Source organism: Guillardia theta (assembly GCF_000315625.1).
Source record: "Guillardia theta CCMP2712 unplaced genomic scaffold GUITHscaffold_16, whole genome shotgun sequence".
In the NCBI taxonomy this organism is placed as follows: Eukaryota; class Cryptophyceae; order Pyrenomonadales; family Geminigeraceae; genus Guillardia; species Guillardia theta.
The window spans coordinates 589,142-614,269 of NW_005434658.1; the positions used below are offsets into that span (position 1 = coordinate 589,142).

Sequence of the window (25,128 nt, forward strand, 5' to 3'; positions counted from 1 at the left end):
TGATAGCAGGTAGTAAGTTACGATGGTATGGTCAGTGACGGACTGAGAGCTGAGGTCTGACTGATCCGACGATGCTGCTGAGGGATCACCCGGCGACCGTGCGGCTGAGACTCATGATGACTCGAGTCTCACTGTCATGCCGGCAGTACCGTACGGTACTGACAGCGCGATGACGCCTGGCTGCGCCAGAGGAGCAAAATAGTGCCTAATGTCACAAGCCTTTATTTAGACAAGAAAAAACTACATCAGAACTTGAGGGCACAGAACAAAGCAGCAGCTCGCTTGATCCAAAACGATTGAGACTTGTCTGTTGGTAATTCGATCATCAAGACGAAGTTGGTGGAATGCCCTGTGGTTGAGAGTGTTCCAGCGCGATCTAGGGTCTTGTACAAAGGAGCCTCGTAAATTGTCTTGTGATCTGTGGGAGGTTTGTCGTAGGCTGGTTTCAGCCAGAAGCAAGGAGCCTCTGAGAACAACTCTTTGGGGAGCGGGTCGCTCAGCAAGTGGTTCTCTGAATCCCATCGGCAGGATTCCATATAGAGACCATAGATGATCACCCCGTCCTCCGGCTTCTGAGCCGACTCAGCAGTGATGTCGTCACGAACCACGTGCTCGAAGCTGACTTTGTCGATCGCATACTGATACTTGCGAGCAAAGTTTTGCTTGGCTCCCGTCAGGAACGCTTGAGGGAAGTAGAAACCTGAAATCCAGTATGCCTCCTGATGCCCATCGTTGATCCATTTCTGGATGAAAGCAAGTCTTGCTTCGAGGTCGATGAGCCAGGACGCGAGAGGCTTGAGGCTAGGATATGCCTTCTGAGCCCACGCGTCTGGAACCTGATTGTTGAAGATTGAGGTGCCGATGGCGTCCATCTCTCCGGACATGGCGACGATGCCCTTGATGGCCTTGAGCAGAACCTTGAGCGTGGAGTTGATCACCTTGAGCATGGCGTTGTAGCGCAGGATCTCTTGGGTGAGAACAGTGTTCATCGACTCATGGTAGTCTGTCGGAAACTTCTCTTGTGCGTGGAGAATATCCAGTGACGCAGGGATTCTGTTCAAGATGTCCTGTGCCTCCTGCAAGATCTGGTCATCTCTATTCCCGTCTCCACTCGCAGACTTGGGCTGGCATTTGAGCAGACTAGCGAAGAGAGCGAAGGTCTCGTTCTGAGCACAGGTGATGTCAGCGTTCTCATGCAGGCCAAAAGCCTCAGGTGCTGGTGAGAGTGGGAAGCCTCTCACAAACTCAACATACTCCTCCACGGTCGCGAATTCAGGAGCATAATAGATCCCAGACTCAGAGAACTTGTAATCGCTCTCTAAGACTGCCTCGCAGGTGAGTCCTCTCACTATCGTGTTGAGCAACCTCCTATCTTTATCATCTGTCACCCTCCCACCATAATTGATTTCTGCCTCCAGGAACTGCAGCACTGCCCATGGGATTTCCTCGTACTCATTCAGGAACATCTGCAACTGTTGCCGGCAGCAATCTAAATCTCCTTCAGCAAACTCATACAGGATGTTCCACCCCAGAGGACCGAACTTGCGCCTGTCTTGTAAGACCGCGTGGAGAAAGCAGATTCCAAACAGAAGTTTCCTCCACTCCGTCAGCTTACTGCACTCACTGAGATAATTCCCTTCGAACTTCAAGTAGGTTGAAATCACGTTTGTACGCAGACCGCTGGGCGGTTCCATCACCATCTTGGCTCCGTCTTGCAGTACAGACGCCGGGAAGTTGGCGGAGGGCATGCTCGTCAACCACAGCCGGAAGTCTTTGTGCACCGTGTCAGGATCCAAGGTCTCGATGATCCTCTCCATGGTAGGCATCCAGCTAGTGGCGAGATGACAATTCTGCAAGAGGACCCAGGACCCTCGATCTTTCGCCTCGTTGATCATCTTTGCCGCTATCGGACCTTGTCCTTGACCCAGAGAAATGGCATCGAGCTTCTTGCCAAACCCCTGCTCCTCTGCAAACTTGAGGAACGTTGCGGTGGGGTCTGCACCGGATGAGAGCACGAAGATGAGGGGGGTGGTAGCTGACGAGTCCATGTAGACAGCTGCCAGGTCGAAGGGAGGAGTCTCAATGAACTGTTCTCCCAGAAGCTCGCTGACGGTTTTTTGTATCCCTTGGATGCATTTGTCAGGCCGCAGGGCCCGCAGCAACAAACATTTCTGTAGAGATTTCCACTGCCATGGTTCAGGAATCGGTTCATCTTGAGGAGCTAGAGAGTCGTAGATCCTCTTGAAGCTGTCGAGGTTCTGAGCAAAGTTCTCGTCCAGCCCGTGGAAGTTGGGATACTTTGCCAGGTTGCTGATTTCGATCCACGCGTTCTGAGGGAGCCACTCAGGCGCAGGGTTAGGATTGCTGGTCTGCACGGAAGTCGGGCCAGCAAGCAAGTAACGGAACTCAGAATGATCCAAGTTGCCATCGCCATCTTCTATGCGGGTGTAAATCAAGAACGAAAGCATAAGCTTGTGCCTTTCGAAGAGACTGCGGCAGCAATTGATGTAGATGGAGTACGTGAAGTAGTCAGTGATGTTCTGCAGTCTGATGTCGAGGTTGCTATCGCTGGCGGCATTCTGGATGCCTCTTCTGTAGAGACTCACAAACCAGCTTAACGAGTACTGGTACATGGGATCGATCGCTGACAAGTCCGCCACTGCAAAGTACAGAATAGCTGAACGAAAAGCGACCGGTTGGTATTTCTCTCTCGTTTCGTCGATTTCTTTCTCTGTGCTCTCGGCCTCCTTCAACTTCTCTTCAACTTCTGTCGACGTCTTCTTTGACTCAGACAGCGTGTTGATCAGAGTTTCATCTTCAAGAATGTCTCCTGTCGATTCAGCTAACAGTTTGAGAATGTTGCTCTCGATTTCAGTCATTTGTTTGACCATCGCCGCGTTGTTGATGACCAACTGGTCCTTCATCTGAGCGAGATCGGGCCTCTCTTCTTGCACAACAACTCCAAGCAGCTGCTGGATCAGTCCAGCCTGTGTGATGGCGAAGTTCAACAGGGTGACCTTGACAGCTGTCTCAGGGGTGTAGTATGGATTCCTCAATTTTGTTGTCATGTAGAAGAGAAACTCTTCATGGTAAGGAATGGCTGAATCTCCAAGATTGATGGTCAATTGACCGCCAGCCTTGTAGACCTGCTTGAGCAACAACGGCTCTAGGGACGCATCCAAATCTTCGTGTAAGTTTTCGAGAAGCACCGGTTTCCCGAACCGAATCGCTCCTTCGAGGGTCCGCAAGTAATCCTTATCGTTCAACTTGATGACTGCTAGGCCATCGGAGTGATGCCTGTTCTTGATCCATTTGTTTGCCTGTGTCTCAGGATCAATCATCAGAGGCCATCTCCTTGCTTTCGACACTATGATGCCGTTCTCAGTCGAGAGCCTGTCTGCAGGCAAACCCTCTATTCTCCATTGGCGGACCAAGACTGGGTCTTCTAAGACGCTGATCAAATCGCAGATCTTGGAATGAGGTATCGAGAACTCTTTCATGCTCTCTTGCCATATCGAATAAAGCTCATCACGGTACTGCCCGGTGAAGGCTCCCAAGTAGCCTATCGCGCCAGCCGCTGAGAGCACGTCTCCGACCACGTTCTTGAAGTCTATCTCGAACTGCTTCACTGACTCCTGCCACCGGCTCCTTTCCCCCCCGAGACCTCCGATGAGCTTGTCCGCCCTGACCAACTTCAACGCGCATAGCTCGACCTTGTGTGCTAGCTCACTCTTCTCCTTGACCGCGTCGTTGAACTTGGCCTCGAGCTCCGCTACCCGGTCCTGCACTTCCTTCAACTCTTTCTGCGCAAGAGCTAGTTTTGCAAGGGTTTCATCCAGCTCTGCCTGAGCTTCAGCAAGCTGCCTCTTCTTGGGTTCGACCATCTTGGCCACATGATAGTATTTGTTCATCGCCAAGACCCAAAGACATATGGATGTGCAAGCCTTCGACACCTTAGCTACGGCTTCAGGAGTGAAGTCAGGGTTGTTGGCGAAAGGCTCGATCTTCTTGATCGTCGTGTCTTTGATGTTATCTTTCTCATAGTTGAACAAAGAGTCGAGAAACTTTGTGGGGTCAGCCAAAACCTAAAATGAAGTTTGTCAAGGAAGCACAAAACGTGTTGAATCAGGAAGACCTTGCTCTTTGCAACGCCCCAATAATCATCAATCTTCTTCATTGGGTCGTTTGGATCCTTGACCTTCTCAGGCTTGTACTCGAACATGATGCAAACAGCTTCCATCACCTGGAATGAGAGTCAAACATGCACAGGACAAGCACTTGACTATTCTCACCATCTTTACTCCAGCTGGAGGGTTTGATAAAGCCTTCACCTCGACAATGTCATTCCTGTTCAGACTCTTCAAGGAAGCGACAGCAGCATCCAAGGCAGGGAGAGCTTCGTCTAGATCACGTTGCGCGTCGTCTGCAATCGTCTTGGTGGCTACAGCCTTCTCGTTCGCCTTCTTCTCTTCTTCGGCACATGCCGCCTGGGTGATCTCGGCGTCGGCTTTGTCTTTGGAAATGACCTTCATGAGGTCTTCCACCTCCTGTCCTTTCTTCTCTAAGATCGGCTGTAGCTCGCTCAACTCCACCTGCATCACAGATACCATCTCTGCTGTGCTGATCAGCTTGTCCAGCCCGATCTCCAGCCTTTGCTTCGACCGTTGGACTTCTTGCTTCTTGAGAGAATAGAGCTCTTTGTACGTGATCAGCAACTCGAGGTAACTCGTCGGAGTGACATGATTGTATCGACCGAGTTCCGAGAGAAACTTGGCTGACATCTTCTCTACACTCATGTGGATTCTGGTACACATATCATACACGCCTTGCCGAATTTGCTGTGATTCAAAATCGATGTCGGATAATTTTTGTTGCGCAACGGACTCCAAAGCTTCATCAGGCCACTCCGCAAACCAATCGAGCGAGCAACAATTCACAAGGGCTGGATACATCCTGAGCCGAGTCCTGAAAGCATCGCCGACGGGGCTCATAGCAAGGACCACGTGCAGATTACTGCGAACCCTAGTGAGGTATTCTGCGTAGAGAGACGCTTTCGTTGGGGCGATTCCCTTTGCCTGGAGAACCGGACGCATAGCTGCTCCGATTTCTTCTAGGGTGTCGTTCCCGTACATGTTGGCAACGTCGCCGCTGTTTAAGATGCCATTAATGTCTTCCATGAAGGACTCTTTGATGATTTGCGTGTCCGTGAATAAGAATACTATCTGCTCGTTCTCCACACCTGCAGCCAGCAGGCATTTCTTCAAATCTTCCCGCCATTCGTTCTTTCCGTACCCTTTGGTGATTTCGATAGAGATGCATTTGAATTCTGCAATGAAGGCAGCCAGCCGTGTCAAGCTTTGCCTTCCGCTTCCACCAACACCAAGAAGCAAAGCATTGCCGAGAGGAGTTCGAATGATTCGACAGATCCTTGAAACATGCTCAATTGCGTCCAAGAACATGACTAAGTTCATCTTCTTGGTAGTCTCTGCATTGTAATCATCCAAATATTCTTCCATCACCTTTTGCAGCTTTCCAAAATCCTCAATCCACTGGTACCGCTTGTTGTCTGTACCAGGATTCATATAATCCCCGAAGATCAGCCTGTTGCTGCCGATCAGCTCAGTGTAATCTATTTCAAAGTTCTCTTGAAGCTGCAGAGAAAGCAGTTTTCTAAACCATTCTCTATCTTCGTCGTTGATGAGTCGATCAGAAAACACTCGCATACATTCGTGTATCCAGATTCTGCAAACATCTTGAAGTGTAGTTAATGACTTAACATCCCCCATGAGGACTCCCTGGAACACCTTTGACAAATCTCTCAAGTTGAACGCATAATGTGCTTTAGCAGGTGTGGGCAGCAGCTCCTTCAACACGGAGGAATAGACAGCATGAGTAGCTTTCACAAACTTTGGAACAACGTCTCCGAATGTTTCCATGTGATTCGTAAAGTTGTGAGCAAACCATCCTGACAAGATGGTTGAGAAGATCAAGCTCAATGAATCGTAACCCATCTCAGGGAATGCCAAGAAGTTCAAGTGCCGCATGAACCTATTGGTCAGGGCTACTCTACCGCCACCGGGAGGACCCATCACTCCACATAAAGTAACATCCACGATGTTTCGAAACTCAAACGTTTTCCTGTCGTACCAACCTTGGTGATCAAACCATTGACGAATCAATTCAATGGGCGGTTGGGCCCCGTACACTTCCTTGGCAGGCATGTTGAGGTCGTCGATCACAAGGACGAGCTTCTTCCCTACTGGCGGGCCGAAGATTCCCTTCCTCCGCTTGTCCATGGTGCCGTCAAGAACATCCTGTGTCTGATTGGCAGAGGTAGATGCTGAGAACGCCATGAACTTCGGAACATACTTCTCCGGCATTTTCTTTCCAACTTTTTCATTGACAACCACTGATTTTCCTGTGCCTGTCTGACCACAGCAAAGCACGTTCACATCGTTTCGAAGGAGCAAATCAAGCACATGAGAAGATCGAATGGTATCAACCGTAGGCACAGCAATGTTCTCGAAGCTTGTTTGCATGTCCAAAACAAACTTCTCTGTCGTTTCTAACCATGTTACCCATTCGTAACTTCTGAAGGAAAACAAGAAATCATAACAAGTCGTAACACCGTCCTCGAGGGATGGCATTTTGCTATTGAGGTTTGCTGAAGCAACGCTTTCCTTCAGCCATGAGTTAAACTTGGATCTTCCAGCATAATCGCATGAGGCTCCAATGGACCAGATGAGGGCGAAGAAGAAGGACTCTGAAACGATTTTAGCTGGCTCCACCTTCCTTTCGTCCTCTTCTTCTTCCACCCGTGCAAAACATGTTGCAATTTGACAATCGATCAACCTCAACAAGCTGTTTACAAGGTTATTGTCCACAGTTTGAGCAACTTCGGTGATATTTCGACGGACAAATTGCAAGGCAGGTTCAATAAAGGTAGACATGAGATGTTGAAACTCCTTCTCAAACGGCTTGAACTTTTCATCTAATCGTTCCAACCAGGATTCGTACAAGACAGTCACTCCAAGCGCAGATGGCTCCACAAAGATCATTCCGCATCTACTGACAGTGGCCGGAGAAGCTACAGCAAGATCCTCAACTTCAAACTGCATGCAGATGGTTGGCGACAATTTGATTATTTCACCACTGACAAGACACAACTTCTTGTTATCATCCAGAACAGTGTTCATGCTCTCAATCCAGATGGCATCCACAGGGCCGTCGCAAACAATCCACTTCTTGTCTTCCGTCTCCTCGTTGGTGCATTGCCTCACGATGGTAGAGAGGATGCCGTCAGTCCACTCGTGCGTGTTCTCGTCGAAGCTTCCGTACAGCTGACCCATGGTGATCGACTTGGGGTTGATGATCAACCTCTTGGTGTGAGTAAAGCCGTCTATTCCCGCACACATTGACTGGGCCTCTGCCAGGATCAGGTCGACTTTCGTCTTGCCGCCCCCTGCAGGACCAACGAGCATGAGGCCGTGCCTGACCGTGGTAGTCTCATACAGCTGAATGCACTTGCTCGTGAAGGCCTCGACAGGCTGCAGGTTGTTTTCTTTGCTTCTGGCATGGATGGCTTCCATCAGCTTGCCGTATTCTCTCGTGGGCTCCTTGGTCCCCGGAAAGAGATCGCTGATGATGCCTTGGAACAAGATGAGGTCGTCCCTCAGAAACTTGGGGCGATTGACATCGAGAAGAGCTCTCATCACCAGCAGCTCTTCGTCGGCGTCAGGTTGAGCTCGTTTGAGCAGTCCAGCTGCATTGATGACACTCTTGACTGCACGCATACCGAAGTCATAATGATCCTGAGAGGAGAGCTGCTCAGATGAAAGCTGGAAGGTGCCCACCATCTTCTTGCTTGCAGGCCTTGGATCACCAAATCCAAATGAAAACAGACTGATCTCTGCAATGAGCGCGTAGTCTGGAACCATCATTGCCACTGGCCTAAACAACGCCTTGAGATTATCAGGCAATTCAGCTCGGCCAGCATATCCAGGATTCATCTGCACAGCAATCAGCCATCAACGAAAGGAGAAGTTCAGATCAATCTACCGTGATGAAGACTGCGTTGGCGGGATCTAGATTGATTTCTGAGCCCTCGAAAGTAAATCTGGGTAACCTTGCTCTCACAGCTTTCTGAATGGAGATGATTTGCTGGGCAATGACCGACAGCACTTCTACGTTAATCCTGATAAGAGAGAGTCAACGACCACAGCTAAAGCCGGTAAACGAATCACCTGTTGAACTCGTCAAAGCAAGCCCACGCTCCAGAGCTTGCAAGCCCCTTGAAGAATTTTCCCATTGCAAGATAGTCAAGGCCATCACTGCAATTGAACACGACACACTGCTTAGCAAGTGCTTTAGCAAGATCCTTAGTGGTTTCAGTCTTTCCCGTCCCTGCTGGTCCCTGCGGAGCTCCTCCAAGAAGTAGATCCATGGCACCGGTGAGGGTGATATAGCAGCGATCAGTCAGAGGGGTGATGACTAGTCGGGGGGTGTTGCCGAGGTACTCCATTCCATATGGGAAACTAGCTTGAATCTGCCTCACGATGAACCCTGGGCTACCTAGACCTGGCAAGTCCTCTTGATCTTCCCAGTAGTACCTGAGCTGGCTGACCCAGGAAAACTCTTTTGGGCTTGAGACTCCATCCTCACACATCTTCAAAGTAACGTCTCGAGCATGTACGTCGATCACCATCAAGGCTCCGAGGGTCAGCGCTATCAAGTACGATGGGTTCGAACGAACAATGTCCACCAAATCCTGTAACTGGAGAAGCATCTTTTGATAGTACTTACGCAGTCCCTCGTTTCCGCCCTGCAGCATCGCTTCCTCCATCTCGATAGACCAGTAATGCTGGCTTCCAGCCAATACCATCTGCCCTTGCCATTCCTGCACCCACTGTTTCCTTCCGCCAGTGTTCGTCAGGTAATCTTCTGCAGACGCCTTACAAATGGACTTCACACTCTGCTTCATCATTCTTTCCACTTGCGATAACCAGTTCTCAACATTTCCCGCCACAGGCACTGCAGTGTCAAACGAAGCCTTTTCCTTCTCGGCCGAATTCATGGCAGTCCACAACATCTTACCGCTTTCTTCCTTGAAGTCGAGACGATCAATCGCTTCAAAACATTTTCTGAGATGGGGTTGAACAGCCAAAGGATCCCTTGTCTGACTCAAAATCTCGAGTAATTCATCGTTTGACAAGAAATAGAACCTTGCAAATCCAGAACGTTTGGTTTCCAAGTAATCAGATAGTCCTTTCGCCACGATATCGAGAAGTTTGTTACAATCCACGAAGGTGTGCAATATTCTTTCTGTATTGCATAACTGCAAAGGCTCGGAATTCTTGTTGGCTTCTGCAGTGAATTTTCTCCAATTTCGGTCTACTGTTTGAAATCTTTTTGACTCAGTGGGCAATTGCTTCTGAATATCATCTGAAGCAAAAATTGGTTCCAAATACATCCAATTTCGCTGGCACGCAAGAAGTTGTTCTAGAATATCAGAACACAATTTCAAAGCATGTTCCCATTTTGAGATGCGTTCTTCGAACGGTTTCTTGTAGGGAGAAAATGTCATGCCTTGAGTCAAAACAATGTGATCATCAAGTAATTGAAAGATCTCGTCCCAGCCACCAAGAACAAATGTCCCAGTGTCTCTGTATGCTTTTACGTGCAGCTCCACTCCTTTCCAATCTCTCTCCATCTTATTCAATGCTTCTTCTATAGCAAATTCTTTGCCTGCAATGTCACAAACCTTCACTATGGTTTCCATCCTTTCGTTGAGCTTTTGCTGCTCGATACCTATCCTCAGCGTGAATGAATCATCAGGCTTTAGGTCAAAACCAAGGAGCTCGGTAAGATTTTGCCAGTGCCGATCTCTCATGCCAGGCTGCCTCAATGCCTGCACCAGAGGTATCAATTCTTTGAATGAATCGATCTGCGATTTCAAATTGTTCGCAGCATCCAAAAGTTCTGGAAGTTTTCCTTCAAAAAACTTGGTGCTCTTCAGGATTACTCTAAAGCAGTTCTGTGTTACCCTGTCCACTTGCTCTGGATCTATCTCATTGAATTTTCCGTCCATCCAAGTAGAAAAGTTGCTTTCCCACTCCCTTGCAGCCAACCAAAAATTTGAATATGGCTCAAAGGCCTTCTGAACTTTCTGTAGCTCATATGGCATTTCATTGTAGTTGGTGATGGCCCTTTCTAGCTGGGCTTCTCTAGAATTGAAAAGCTGGGCTTGTGCCATCGCATTTTTCAATTTTTCGTTGATTGACATCACCGTCTCTGAAATCTCTTTCGTTTTCGATAAATCTGAGTGCTTCGAGAAATTCGAAACAAGGGCAGAGATTGAGCTCAGCTCATTTGCAAATTCTTCTTGTGCTTCAAGCATCTCGTTCTCAAAGATCTCCTTATCCGACTTGATCATCGTGTTGGCAAACTCCATAGCTTGAGAGATTTTTGAGAGAACTCCGAATGTGTTCCACCTTCTCTTGGTATCATCTCTGGTGTATTCATACTTGTAGTCGTCAAGTAGCTCATAATTTTGCATTGTTCGAGCTATCTCCTGATGTATTGCATTTATGGATTCGGGTAAATGATGAATAAAGTCTTTCAATTCGGTCAATTCCTCAATGCTTTTTGAAGGATTTTTCAACTTCTTGACAATCTGATCACATTTCTTCATATGTTCGTCGCACAAGTCCCTTGTTTGGGCAGCTACCTGATGCAGAAAGAGATCTATCATTTTTTGATAGTCATTTTGCAATGCAACTCTCAAGCTCTCTAAACTTAATTCGAAGGCTCCAATTTGCATAGATAAGGGGATTCGGTTCTCAATGTCCGCTTTAGAATCTACAAGATTGGTCAATTTCTTCTTGAGCACGTCACTGCTAGATGCATCCTTCATGAATTCGGCCACATACTCTTCGGGATTCGTTGTCAAGATTGACCGAAATTCACCAAACTTGCCCATGTACTCTTGCATAGGTTTCAACGATTCCTGTAGACCATTTTTCATCTTGTCTCTCAAAGTTGATGGAAGACTTTCAGTAGGATGTATGCTGGCCAGAATTGGTTTTGAGCTCCAAAATATTTGATCGACAACCATTGGTTCGATTTGCGGGATATCTGAAATAGACGAAAGGGCTTTGTCAAACAAGGAGAGAGGCATTTCAACAACTTGCTCGAAAGGTGTTGGAACTCCATTGCTCCCGATGTCCACCGTTCCGTCTTGATTCAAAATCAATTCTAATTTGAAGAGCGGCCATTTCAATTGACTGTCAACCAAGCGATGATTTCTGACGGTCGAGATGTCGTGTACCTCCACGTCATATGCAACGGCACTGCAGATGAAGTCCGCAAAACTAGTCAGAGAGTCCTCTGCCATTGACCTTAGCGTATCTTGCATCATAAAGTTTATCATGGTCATGAATTTCTTTAGTTTGCTTATGTCGTAAACCTCACGTTTGGTTTCATTTAGGTTGAACCATCCTTTTCCAACATCTTTCAATCCGTTCCTGAGACTGTTCTTCAGTGAAGTCAACCAGGTGTCCTTTAGATATGCGGAGGTCTGAGAAATAGCTTGAAGCTCAAGGTGCTCGAATTCATCTGGTTTGGTGGTTTTGTTTGGATGCGGCGCGAACAAACTCATCGAAAGAATCTTCTGATTCTCTGTTTTGGTTTTGACAATGCAATTGATCAATTCTGTCTTGGTAAGAAAAGAGTTGAAATTAAAAAGACAATATTGTTGTGCCCAATCATGCGGAGGAATATCTTGCAAAACACCGTATTCTCGACTACTATGGAAACGTAAGGGTGGTACGTAAACATTTCGCATCATTTCGTTGCTGTTGTCAATGTCATACTGTGAGTCCAAGGTAATCCGATTCATAGTTCTTGAATACTCTAAATTCATTTCATCAACCAGTCCAATGGCATCCAGACTCTTTCGGTCAATCTTTCCTGAATTTGAAACTAACATCATAACTCTATTCAGCTGTTCCAGTGACAGATTCGAAACGCCTTCAGTTGGCATGTTATCAACAAAGAAGTTGTACATAAGCTCTTTCATGTTCAAATCCCGTATTTTCAGAGCTCTTGCAACTCGCCTGGCGAATAGAAACGGATCTTCCGCAAGAAACATTATCAGTAAACGAGGAAGAATTTCGATTTCATCATTATCAGCCCAGCGAAACTTATAGGTATCGTTGTCAGCTATCCTGTCCATCACTTTGCACGGTCTCCAAAACCCTCCTGATGCATGAAATGCGCGAGCAGGTAAGAAGTTAAACTTTCCATTCACGGAACCAATTTCTATCCATTCATCCCACGTTCTTGGTTCAAGATCCTTGTCGTCAAACACGCTACGATAAAGACATCAATGAAGGAATTACGAATGTGCAAGGTACTTTCACCTCAGAGTTATAAAATCTTGATCATGGACAGCATCACTAAGCCGCTCTTTCGTCACACCCTCGCTTTCCAGTATTTTCCTAGACGATCAGCATGAGTAGAATGAATTTCATAAGTCATCATACGAAATGTCTTGATTCGCAAACAGCTTCCGTCTCCTATCGATTTCCACTTTCAATGGGACTTTGACTGAGGCCGTTACTTTGGGATCCAATGACCGAGGGGGAAACAACTCGGCAGAAGGGTCTTGTGGAAAGAAAAGATCCTTGTCCTGCAAGCAACTCAATGTCCAGCTGTAGCCAATCATTGTGTGACCTGTTGTGAGCTGGAATGAACTTCATTATCATTTTCTCCCAGTTTGTTCAGCTTTATCTCATCATAACCATTTATTTCTTGGTTGCAAGTTTGAACTTGCTTGCTGCAATGACAAGTCATCATCAGAATGAAGCAACTGCCTGTGACTTCTCCTTACCGCGCATATCGGCGAATCCCACCGGCACGACAGCAGGAGTCAGTTAGCAACGGCCAGGTAGTCCGGGAGGGGAGTTGGGTAGGGGTAGGAGGTAGGGGGTGATTGACTACCCCATTTTGAGAAGACGAATGTAGGGGTGATACAGACAGGTATCCCTGATTGGGGCTTCATGGCAGATTTTCGGCTGAAGATGGTGGAGCTGCGGGTGGGAATGACGTACGCTCACCTTCCTCTCACAGTAGAGGAGCTCAAACCAGCAGCAGCTGAAGGCGACCTGATGGCCATGTGCAACCTTGGTTGGTGCTTCTTCAATGCAGTTACAGTCCAAAAGGATAGGAAGACGGCCGTTTCACTGTGGAAGAAGGCAGCAGAAAAAGGTGACTGGAATAACAGCTGGAGAAGGATATTTGGTCGACTGATGCGTTTACATACAGGGAATGCGGGATCTTGCTACAATCTCGGATACTGCTACACTTTTGGGATCGTTGTAAAGCAAGACGATCAGATTTCTTCAGATTTCTTCGCCAAGTATCATCGTTGTCGGAACACTGAACGTTTCAATTACCTGCTACATCATCGATCCTCATGAGCACAACCACCATCGAGACAAACAATATTCATTTCTCCTATGAAAGTGTAAAAATAAATAACTACCCCAGTGTTGATCTGAAAGGATCCGCGGTGATGCTACCAGGCGACGACAAACTAGCATAACGAGCCTTGACAGATGTTGCTTGTTCATATACACTTCATTCCAGAATTCCATGCCTCCAGTCTTCAGGTTGCAGTTATGTCCGGATTCGAAGCGTCGCTGATACAGTCCACCGCCTCGTTCTTGAGGCTATCCTCACCTGCATCGAGCTTTTCCTTCCCCGCACTGTCATCAGGCACTACTGAGATCAGCTCAAGAGTGTTGTCGTTGCAGCTTTCACTCAGGCATTGGTTTGGGTCTTGGTTGTTGATCTTTGTCTTCTCGTCACACTCTTTCAGCACAGTCGTACAAGAATTTCTAGGGCCTGTCAACTACACACATTTCACGATTACAAGTCAAGTTACACAAGATACCTTGATAAGATTGAAGGTCATTGCAAAGGGCACAGTATTCCTTGGCTGTGAAAGGATTGGAGAGCACTTGAGCCTTAGAATATTCAATTTCGCTTTCAGATATGCTTGTTGGATCCTGAGATTTCGTGTAGCTTGTTGAATGCTCGCCAAGTCGAATGCGTCAGTGTGCACATTGATGTCTTCGTGAGAATGAGAATGTACACTGCGAGAAGAGACGGGGCAGAAAGGCTCCTCTACGATACTCCAAGTCTTCCTTTCTCCGCATGTTTGATACCCCACGAATGTGATTTTTGATATTCCGCACATGCTCTTAGCCTTCCTCGACCTTGAAACAGTGCAGATCAACCCAAGCAGTGCATGTGCACTCTCCACATTGTTTTGGAGTTCAAGATCAGGTGCTCCAGGAAACTTCTTATCGTTGTCCTCTCCGGATCGAAAGATACCGACAACTCTTCCATGCATTCCACCAGCAAGCGCCCCACGCATGGCGTCACTATCCAAGGTCGTACAATCAGTTTGATCGAGACGAACTACCCCAGTAACCTCTGTTCTCCCATTAGCATTCTCCTTTCCAACTAGCAAGCCTTGCGCTTGACATTGATCAGCGTTGAAAGCAACACGCATAATAGAAAACATTGAAGAGCTTGAAATGAGGATAGCTGCTTTATCTTGTTGGAAGAGCCCTGTTCTGTGAGCAACTTCTAATATCTTGCTTTTTGAGGCTTTCATTAAATCGTTCGGTCTGGCGTTCAAGATGGCTGGCATGTCCTTACCAATGGCAAGACCAGAGAAGGCATTCCAGATCCGCTTGTAAATTTGACAATGTCGGGTAAAAGTGGCCAACGACTGCGAAAGTGCGACACAATCTTGACTCGCTGGTTTTGGACTGTCCACTTGAGAGTTGCTGACGGCGTGTTTAGATTCGACTTGAGAAACTCCATCCTTCTCACATTCCATCACCTGATCATCTCCTACCTTGTCAGACTTCAATTCATGTGAAGTGATCAAGGTGTTGTCCTGTCTGTTCCCGTCTCCCGCCTCCTTCTCTCCTTCCTTCATGTCGACCCTCATCGCATCCAGATCACCTTGCGCATTGCCTGCATCTCCTGGCTCTTCTCCGGCCTTGCAGCTTGCCTGCTCCGAAACTTCCTCTACCAAAGTATTCACATTCCTCTCCTCATCCTCTGCAATCAGGTCTAGGCTCCTTGCTTTTTCCACAATTTTCTCAAGGCTGACATCATCCTCATCTTCTTGATTGCTTTGGCCCTCAGATCCAATCTTGCAGGCGCCAGGATGCGAGTCACCCTCGACTGCCTCCTTTTCTCCTAGGTTTAACGCTAGATTTTGTTGCTCATCAATGCTTGCTGTGGGATTCACATTCCCCGCCTCTATCTCAGAGTCTTCGTGTTTGTTTCGTTTTCGACCACCGAGACCTTTCTCAGTTTCACCCGTGTGTACGTCGCCAACAACGGAAGCGGAATCGTTTGAAATGAAACAATCATCTGATTCTTGGCTGCCTTCTTCTCTGGAACGTTTGCCTGTAAGAGATGCACCGGATTGCTGTCTGTTTGTTGCTTTGGGCGCATCATCTATATCGAAAATGAGCAAACTGATCTATGCTTCAACATCCAATCGTACCTTCGAGATTTGTAGAAGCATGATTAGGAGCTTCAGAGCTTAGTATCGGCCTCACACCAGTATTTGATGCAGAAACAGTGATCCCTTTGCGGCGATCAATCAATTCAACGAGAGATTCATCTAGCAGAAGCACATCAGTGAAACCAAACAATGTCATTGATATTGCACGCACCCTCTCCTACCAAATCTTCTTTCACTTCTTCTTTTTCTGAGGCCACTTTCTCAGTTGCTAGTGGTTGACCTTCTTTTTCTATCTCTTCGTCATCGGAGATCAGGTCTACCACAATTTGGCTGTTCTTTATCGGCGATTTCACGGTGGAAGGGGTGATCGGGACATCAGGGTTATCGCCTTTCTGGAATCTCACCAGCCCTTTGATGAAATTTTTGACTTGGAAAGGAGAGTCGTATTCATAGATCTCTATATCGAGGTAATGAGCATGTTCCGACTCTCCAAAATTCTTCTTGTTTTGACTACGTAAGATGACTAGCCCTTTCCAAGATTCACACTGTCGCAGTTCAGTCTCCAAATTTGACTTCTTCAGATTGGAATACTTTGCCGAATAGAACTCATACATTGTCCATTTCAGATTCTTGAACATCACGTCAGAGATTTTGTCCGCGAACTCTGGTAGCCTTCCAGCTCCCACAAAAAACCAGCCTGCAAGTTCAGCGTCTTTTCTTGTCAGAATTTCTATCATTGGTCCAAGGATTCCTTTAGGACTGAAATTATAACACAACCTATACTCCTGTTCCAAGTCCAACAGTCGTGTCAAACAGCAAAGAGCTGGCATACCATTCATACCTCGATCAGCTTAGCTTCTTGGTGAACTGTTGGCTTGGTCTGGATCAGGAATCCAGTGTGCACCTCCATGGAGTTGAGACTGAGCAGGCTTAAGAGCGTACCTGTGACATTGTTTGGAGTCGATAAAAGATCAGATTGACATGCGGAGTTGCGTACAAATGACAACCTTGTGTGACTTTGCAGTCCGATGCCATCACAGCCAACACCTTTCTCAGAGGTCCTCGGAGTTGTGGGAGATCTCACTGGCCAGCTCAATGTCCCTTTCCATTCCTCACCCACATCGCTTATTTCTGACAAGCGTTATACTCGTCGTTGCCGACCGACTTTCCGGGATCTTCGCCATGGAGGCTACCTGCCCACGAAGCTTCTGACCTTGCCGTACATTGCCTTCAACCAGCACTGCAGTACGACCATGTCCTGTACCTCCCTTGTGAGGACGAGCGCCGTCACGACTCTCTTTCCGGGGCCCGGCCGGCCGGGCCATTAACTAAACCAGAGTTCATAAACGGTTTAGTTAGAACATCCGGGGCGTAGGGCTAAACAACCCTCACCCCCCTGGATTCATCATTTGTCAAATGCTACCCTCCAGTTTCCCGTGCAAAACTAGATTATTCAACCGGTACCTTTAGACCCACCCATTCTTTTCCATGAACATTCTAACCCCTCACTTAGACCTGCGAAAGACTGAAAATAAGGGGTACTGAAGTTTTCTGCTTCTCGGGGTGATTGCAATGACCACATCGAACAGTAGGGGTCATCACCCTGAAATTCTTATAGATATGCAGGGGTCTATTGGAGCAAGAGGGGGTAGGGGTAAAGGGGTACCAAGATTCCCCGCTCCCTACAGGATGTCGTGGGAGCACTACTAGGCTCGGCGACGTACAGACAAGCCTCCTCCTCTATCTTCCTCCCTTCGCTTCCTCTTGCTCTTCTGATCACTCCGCAGTCTTGTCTTCTCTCTTCTTGTCCCTACTCCTATGTGTGTTTTTCCTCGTATCTGTCCCGCGAATGAGGATTCGTTCTCTCGTTTCAAGAATTCTTTGATCCTGATTCAGTAGATTCAGGCGTTCATTTGCATGCTGAGTGCAAAGTTGCAAAGAGAACGTATTTTGTGCCTTTTAGTTCGCAATCTCCTTTCTGATGAAGGCAAATCAGAATCTCGCACAGGCTTTTTATCGCAACATGAGCAACTTGATAGCACTGCCCTAGCTGGAGTACAACCTAGATGATATTTGAGCATAGTTGACAAGTTTTGACATCGGTCAACAAGTACTTAACTCATGGTTCATCCTGTTTTTCATAGACACTCATCCCGTAAACACAGGTATGTATCTTGTCTACAACGCTCTGGAACCCCCAACGACCTTGTCGTACCTCGTTGGAGCTGTAAGAATATCGGAAGTGGGGGATAGTAGAACTAAATTTGCGCTCAAGGTTGTCATGATTGCGGGGGTTGTGGTACCGATAGGATGGTTCGTGCTCAAGAACAAACACTCGGTATGATAATGCAATCTTGTGTTCTCGAATGTGATGCATTTCTTTTGTTGTCCACTCGATCGTTCGATGATGTTCTCCTGTTGTGTGTCTTCTCCATTAGATCTTTCGTAATTCTTCCAGTCAAAAAATACGTTGAGTTGGGGTCTGTTCGAATAGGTTCAAAGCGCATGGGGATCGATGTCCAATAAGAGACCGAACTAAAGAAAGCAGTGCACTGCCTTCCAGCACATTTTGAAACAAGATGTCTTCTGCTGTGAAAGGCGGCGTAAGCCGAATGACCAATGCGGCTTCATCGATCACATCCAAGACTACGTCGTTGACGACGTCCTTCGTTATGGATGCTGCAAGTATCACAATGGATGCTGCCAAGAAGACAACGCAATACACGAACAATCTTGTATCCGATGCAGCGGCGTTGGCGTTCGACCGTGAAGAAAAGGTTGATGAGGAGCCACTAGAGGAGTTGCCTCCTCTCTCTATTTCCAGCTGCTGGGCTCCTTTTGATGACAGTCACTTGTACTTGAAGCGAGAAGACCTGGAGCAGATGGTTTCTAAGGTTGATGCCAACATTCGAAAATCTTTGAACGATTGCACGAAACGCGCAGAAGCTATTCGGGCAAAGGAGGCACGAGTGTCGGATGTGAATGTCCTGGCGTCACAACATGGGCTGCATGTGATGTACACTCGCGCAATATCCTGCATCTTGTTCCCGCACACTCCTGCAAGCCAGGAAGAGATGAGCATGTGGACACAGGACGATTACAATCTGCTACGTGAATGGTGTGGCAAGTGTGATGATAGAGTCAGAGTGACTGAGTCCCATCATCATGCTGCGATGGAGTTCCTTGATAGCTTCGATGGGAAAGGAGCTTTGATGGCCGGTACGTACTTCTTTCTGTGAGAGAAATGTTTAAGTGTTTACAGGTTTGAATGAAAGGCTAACATTGGTGAATCAACATCCTTTCTATGATCGAGAGCAGTTTGCTTCTCCAGAAGACTATGAGTCTTGGAAGATTTTTGAGTTGTCAGCTGTTGAACGTCAGAAACAGGTGAGTTCTGACTTGGAAGAGTCACCATGTCGGACTCACGTGGTCCTTCTAAGGTGCTTGTGAAGTACAACAAGACAGAATTGATTGTAGATGTCATGGAAGTACGCGCCTCTGAGAGTATGAATCAAGAACTTGCTGAGAAGAGCAGTTCCATGGCATCAATGCTCAAGAAGCCCATCAGCTTGACGACTCAGTTTGGACGGGCCTTTGCGGAAGCCCCCGTGTCGTCAGTTGTGCGAGCGACTGGGGCGATGGTGTCAGCCCCCTCGAACTTTGCTAAAGCCATGGTCGCAACCCGCTCTCAGATCTGGAGTGTTATTTCATTTGCCACCTACCAGCACAAGTCAGAGATGGTGGGAGACATCATCCCGGAAGAGCCTGTGGTGTCTATCAACGATGGTGTGACTTGGCAAGTGCGGCCTCATGAGAAAGGAGCAGTCTGCATTCAGTTATGGAGGAAGAAGAAGTACGTTGTGTCTATCAAGGCTTCTGCCGATGAAGTACTGGGGAGTGTGATGTTTTGCTGGGAGGAGTTGCATCAAGCTGCTGAACTGAACAAGCCAATCGAAGGCTGGTTTCAATTTGAGGATGGATCGTATGATGAGAAGGGACACCCTTGCCCTGGAGGAAGGGAAGTGAAGCTGAAGATTCAACTCGTGACAAAACCGATCGATGGAACCGAGGAGCAACCTCTGTTAGATCCTGTCGATGAACTGCACAAGGTGTACACTGACTTCTACCGAGCTCTCAACCCAGGCTTGAGCATGATGCCCCCACCTGGTGTCGACTGGTTGTTGAAGGAGATGAGAATGAAATGTGGAATCGGGGAGAGTTGGCACCACCTGCTTCGACTTTCTCCTGGATTGAACTTGACCACTCCTCCAGGACTAGAGAAATCGGCAGAACTAGAGATCCGAGAAGGCAGGCTCGCTGCGTTGCTGGAGTGCATCAAAAGTGGAGCTGCTGCTAGAGTTGGTACAATCAAGCCGGTAGAAGACGGCTTGTTGTTTGCGCTTCACTATATCCAAGGGCAGATTCGAAACAACCTTCTCCGCTTCCCCTATCAGTACGCTTGTGAAGATGGAGAGGACGAGTACCAGGAGCCGATTGAGCTGAGGTTGTTCATAGAGATTGATGAGGCAATCAATCAAGAATTCCAGAACTTTTCTGGGAAGATTGATGGGTTGTTAGAATCAAACATGTTGATACAATGCAGCTCGTCGCACCTTTCGACTGATCAAGTTGTGTCGGAGGGGATGAAACACTTTGTTAACGACTTCTATGGTCGATCATTGAGAGCAGCTCTTCACAAAGCTCCCCCGGGAGAACTGATACCAGAAGGCGAGATGGAAGTGAAGCACCTGAAGAAGATTTGCAAGAGGTGCGAGCAGATGATTGTCAAATTGCATGAGAACTTTGCGCCTGTGGTGTCTTGGGATTCGGAGCTGAAGGCCTTTGAGACCCTGATAGACCTCGTCACTGTCGATGTTTTGTCAGCCATTGCAGCCTATCACGTGCGGGGACCTTCGCACGATGCGTTCGAGGAGGGGAGCGTGGAAGCGACTCTCCTCAAGCTGCATCTTCGCATCAACTCGCTGAGGAGGATCTTGGTGGAGCTTCAGCCGTCCATCAGGTGCGATGGTCTCGCCACTGCTACAGGGCCGGTGCTGTCAGCATGGGTGGAGAAGACGCGGGAGAACATGTTCAAGTGGATGGACAAGTCGATGGCGCTAGATCAGTGGGTTCCTGTAGCCCTCGAGAGCGGGAACGGATACACTTCCTCCCTCATCGATGTTTTCTCCTCGGCTGAGAATGCATGCCGAACCTTTGTGACAGTGAGGATGGGAGCCTTGCCTGCAGTCAGAGAAGCCTTCTTGGAGCTGCTCGGCGACGTCTGCCTGCGCTATGTGGAGATGATGAACCATGAGGCAGAGAAGGAGCATGCAGCAGCAGCCCAGGCCAAGAAACTGAACACCAAGACCTCTCATGGGCTCGGAAGCATGTTGGGTCTGATGTCCTTCCAGAAGGTAGGAGACCTCAAGTTCATGCATGGCGTTCAGACCCTCGTCAGCAGCCCCGTCAATCGTTTCTCCAGTCAGAGTGCGGGAGGATCGGAGCATGGTTCCTCTAAAGGAGACGAGGAGCAAGTTACTCAAGAAGAGAAGACCTGGGAGGAGAGGGGGGAGGAGTACCTGGAGAAGATGGAGCATCTCGCAGACGAGCTGGCGAGTGTCAGCGCTTGGAAGAAGAACCTCGGCGCACTAGGCAAGAAGTCGCTGCAAGCCTCGATCAGCATCACAAAGAAGACGGCGAGCTTGGCGACGTTCGGTAAGGTAGGAGTCAAGTCCAACGGATCGACGCCGTCCGGGACGGAGACACCCAAGCCAGAATCGAAGGCAAGCAAGCAGCAGCCCAAGAAGAAGCTGACCAGTCACGACTTCTTCGACGGTCAGCCCCTCGTGTCTCAGCAAGCTTGTCCTCGCATCAGCAACGCGATGGAGGTCAAGGGTCAGCTCGACAACCTCATCGCCATCCTCGAACAAGATCCAGGCTTCCTTGGTGGGGAAGGCTGCCATCAGATCCCCATAGACATGGACGACCCGTTCCAAGAGCACGCCAAGTCCGACGACTGGACACTCTCCCCGCGCGTCCTCGACATGTACAACAGAGTTCGTGTAGGCGTCGAAGACTCGGTGGAGGTCGAACTGCGTCCTCTCCTGCAGTGGCTCGCTACTACGATCGCTGCTGCCCTCACGGAGGAAGCAGGATCGAGCGACGACGGAGGCGCGTCTGCGCGTGAAGCTTGCATGTCGGTGAACTTCTTCGAGGGGCAGAAGGTGAGGCAAGCTGTCTGGCAATGCGGTTAGTGACGACGTGTCGCAGGTTGTCCGTGGCCCCGACTGGAAATGGGGCAGGCAGGATGGGTGGGAGGAGGGAAGTGAAACTCCTCCCGTCGGCCTGGTAACTCTCATGAAGCCCAACGGTTGGTGCAAGGTGCTGTGGGAGAATGGGCACGAAGACAGCTACCGATGGTTTGTACTTGGCTTGCCTCCCTCCTTTCCTCTTATTCCTGTCCCCCCAGTGGGGCTGAAGGAGATCATTTCGACGTTCAGCCGCTGGACCTGAAGCTACCGGAGGTCCCTTCTCGCCCTGCCCTTGCACCTTCCCCCTCTTCTGCTTTGTTTGCGGAAACCTGCCGCCCTTGCCGCCATCCCTTCCCCCTGTCCTACCTACACTACACACCACCACCACCATTACCACCAAGTTCGACTCCTTCCTAACGCCACTCTGCTCAGCCTCCGTTGCCTCCGGCTGTGGCAGCCATAGAAGACGCTCTTGAAGCGGTGAGAAACTGAGAGCGAGGACAAGGGGAGGTGAAACTTGTTGACAGACGCTTGCTGCACTGCGCGAGAGTCTGAGCGACAAGGGGTTCATGCAATGCCTGCGGGTGATCTGGCTCGGTAGGTGGAGTGAGGAGGAGAGGAAGGAACTGACGGATGGCCCAGCATGCGTCTCTGTGCTGGAAACTTGTTTGCACGATGATCTCACGGGCAACCGAGGAGTTTTGTTGCGCGCCAGAGCTCTGGCTGAGCGCTTGAAGAACTACATGCATGCTGGTAGCTCGCTGCTGCTGGCCTCAGGCGAAACTGACAAGGTGGACCAGGAGGAGCTGGAGTCTCCATGCCGATGCTCGACAAGTCTTCCATGGCGCTCATGCAGGTCTGCCTGCCTTCGCCATTCTCCCTCCTTGCTCACGTTCCTCCTGCAGACGATCGAGGCATCTTTAATGTAGGAGAGGCTCTTCACAGACCCTCTGCTCAGAAGCAACTCCAGTACTCGTTTTCTAGCCACCAAAACCGCTGCCCCTCCTGCCATGGTGGCTCGGGCTGGAGCAGGGAGGTCAGAGAAGCAATAAACAGGACTGAGCTCTGTGAACCTGTGGCCACCTTGTCGGGGGATCTCGAGAGCTCCGGAAGCAGAATCTCCTGACGTTGTGGATCCACCTGCTTGCACGCTAACAAGATCGTCTCCTCTCCCTCCTCCTCTACATACCCCTCAGAGAACGGATAGATTCCGACCTGAGATGAAACAGTCAGCTTTCCCTCCTGCCATCATCCTCTGTAGCCCTCGCGCCCACACACACATCCCTCCCCCCTCCTCCTCCTCCCTCCTCCTCCCCTCTCCTCTTCTCGCATTCTCTCACCGGCAGCCCCTTGAGGTACGTCACGTTCCCAATGCTGCTTGCTTCCCACGTCGTCTGCACGTGCGAGTCACGGCAGCAGCGCGCGCTCCTCAGCTTACTTGTCCGGTGACGACCAGGTAGGAATGGAAGAAGAGAAGAGCTCCGAGCAGGATGGTGAACCCGATGCACACAAGCATTGCAACTAGTCCAACAGTCACCCGGCCAGCCTGCCTCTCCCCCTCTCCTCCTCTCCCCTTCTTCCCTTCTCTTCCAGTCCTCCTCAATACCCTCCAAACTTACGAAACGATGGCAGGTTGTAGTAAACCCAATCGCTCGCCCACTGCAAAGAGATTCAACCCACTCGATGAAGTCCAGCGGCAGCCTCACGTTGAGCCCAGACGTCGCTCTGAAGGTGGAGGCAGACAGAGAGCAGGTCCAGCAGACTGTGATGAACTCGAAGAAGAGATACCTGAACATACTCGTTGGCCTTGCCAGTACGCCATCAAAACGTTATGCTCACCACCAGAACAGCCGATGATTGTACTCTCCAACACAATTTCCTGTCCCACCAAGTCAACGCTTGCATCGTGTGATGTACAAGTCCGAAGTGATCACCAATCCAGAAGCAATGGTGATCAAACGTGTAAACGCATCTGTCCTCCTAGTAAATCGACAGACTTGATAGAAGGAGGTACAACTCACTTGCCACAATCGTAGCAATGCTTTGTTCGAAGAGGTTGATCCCTCTTACAGACCCTGCATATCCTTGAGTGATCTTCATTCTCCCTGGGTCGCTCATACTTGCAAACCCGATTTGTTGCTTCTTCTTGCAGGGCACCATCTAGAATTGAGCAGGAGATCATGAAACAAGTAACCAGATAGCTGGAGAAGGATTACGTTTTGGTTCTTCTTCTACTATCTCAATCTCATTCAGAGATTCTGAAATTTCTCTTCAGCAGGCAACACATCGCAGTACAATTTTCACCGATGGTCGGCGCCTGTCTAGAGGCAGATACTGATTCCTGCTTGCATGAATGTCATTCACAACGCAGAGTGCAGGCTGAGCGCACTGAACCATTTCTGGCCCTCCTTCTTCGATCTCATCCTCGCCGTAAGCTTGTCCGTGAACCGGCTGCTCAAAACGTCTCAAGGAGCAGCAGCGCCGAGAGGATGTGCATTCACTACATTCGCCTTGACGGTCGAGCTTCGCACCTGCAAGTCGCTCAACATGTCGAACGAGGCAGATGCATGAAAGACCTCCATGAGCTCGATGGGCGCGTTCCCCTTCCTCGGCCTTACCACCTCCACGTCTGCACCATGTCAAGGATTCTCATCTGCCCCCAACGGGATGGACCATCTAGCAAGCGGCTCTCCTCCACTGTTGGGACATATCCCTGCACTTCAAGTCACTGTAGGTATCGGAAGCATGTGTACGTACAGGATCTGCTCGTGAAACAGCAAAGTACAAGATCGTGCTGACCGCGAAAAAGGCGAAATATGTCATGCAATATAGGACTGACTCAACTGAGGTGCTGTATCACTACAAGTAGCGAATCGTCGATCATCACCGTCTGCCCTGAGCGCGTTCTTCAAGTCCCCATCCCATCGAACGATCACGTACATCACTCCCACTTTGCAACCATCAGTACTTTCGAAAGAGCAGGAGTGTTTCTTTGACCTCGAAAGAAGACCCAGAAGAAGAGTGCTCCTACAACAATCGTGAGATTCCATGTGACTATGGAGTTTCAAACCTTTTGCAGCTGACTTTGCCGTCAACAATCTTTCCTCCCTCCTCCGAAACATGTTCGCAGCGAGCAAGACTTCGTTCAGCCCGCGAACTAAGCTTGATCCACCCGTCTCAGCACATGGCGAGTGCAAGTCTGCTCCTGCTCGTCCCTCACAACAGCTCTGTCAGTGAACTGGTTTCCCCTCCCTTTGTTCCAGATGATGTTTTCGCAAATCCACCAACAGCACGGACTGATTCGATTCAATCCCGCCAAATCCA

General features: G+C 48.9%; 5 protein-coding genes across 5 annotated transcripts; 2 read left to right on the forward strand and 3 right to left on the reverse strand.

Annotated features, from left to right (window-relative positions):
• Positions 1–204: 204 nt before the first annotated feature.
• Positions 205–12,232, reverse strand: GUITHDRAFT_159406 (hypothetical protein; the record flags this gene model as incomplete). The annotated part of the gene is made up of 6 exons (XM_005836889.1): positions 205–4,085; positions 4,136–4,243; positions 4,293–8,009; positions 8,059–8,194; positions 8,244–10,879; positions 10,904–12,232. 6 exons carry the CDS (start codon positions 12,230–12,232, stop codon positions 246–248), a joined length of 11,766 nt encoding a protein of 3,921 aa, XP_005836946.1. The 3' UTR covers positions 205–245.
• Positions 12,233–13,058: 826 nt separating this feature from the next.
• On the forward strand, positions 13,059–13,478 carry GUITHDRAFT_104362 (hypothetical protein; the record flags this gene model as incomplete). Its single annotated transcript, XM_005836890.1, has 2 exons — positions 13,059–13,266; positions 13,324–13,478. 2 exons carry the CDS (start codon positions 13,059–13,061, stop codon positions 13,476–13,478), a joined length of 363 nt encoding a protein of 120 aa, XP_005836947.1.
• Positions 13,479–13,666: 188 nt separating this feature from the next.
• GUITHDRAFT_135651 (hypothetical protein) lies at positions 13,667–16,808 on the reverse strand (the record flags this gene model as incomplete). The annotated part of the gene is made up of 7 exons (XM_005836891.1): positions 13,667–13,912; positions 13,955–15,543; positions 15,593–15,712; positions 15,765–16,338; positions 16,395–16,495; positions 16,674–16,746; positions 16,767–16,808. The coding sequence occupies 7 exons, from the start codon at positions 16,806–16,808 to the stop codon at positions 13,667–13,669; spliced, it is 2,745 nt and encodes a 914-aa protein (XP_005836948.1).
• Positions 16,809–18,132: 1,324 nt separating this feature from the next.
• On the forward strand, positions 18,133–22,733 carry GUITHDRAFT_135652 (hypothetical protein; the record flags this gene model as incomplete). Its single annotated transcript, XM_005836892.1, has 10 exons — positions 18,133–18,772; positions 18,816–18,940; positions 18,994–21,777; positions 21,824–21,972; positions 22,023–22,077; positions 22,237–22,284; positions 22,332–22,401; positions 22,447–22,557; positions 22,605–22,660; positions 22,710–22,733. The coding sequence occupies 10 exons, from the start codon at positions 18,133–18,135 to the stop codon at positions 22,731–22,733; spliced, it is 4,062 nt and encodes a 1,353-aa protein (XP_005836949.1).
• Positions 22,734–22,758: 25 nt separating this feature from the next.
• GUITHDRAFT_104365 (hypothetical protein) lies at positions 22,759–24,746 on the reverse strand (the record flags this gene model as incomplete). Its single annotated transcript, XM_005836893.1, has 13 exons — positions 22,759–22,827; positions 22,878–22,944; positions 22,994–23,019; positions 23,145–23,198; positions 23,243–23,325; positions 23,424–23,463; positions 23,511–23,592; positions 23,644–23,683; positions 23,826–23,879; positions 23,925–23,964; positions 24,109–24,255; positions 24,309–24,433; positions 24,692–24,746. The coding sequence occupies 13 exons, from the start codon at positions 24,744–24,746 to the stop codon at positions 22,759–22,761; spliced, it is 882 nt and encodes a 293-aa protein (XP_005836950.1).
• Between the last annotated feature and the right edge of the window lie 382 nt (positions 24,747–25,128).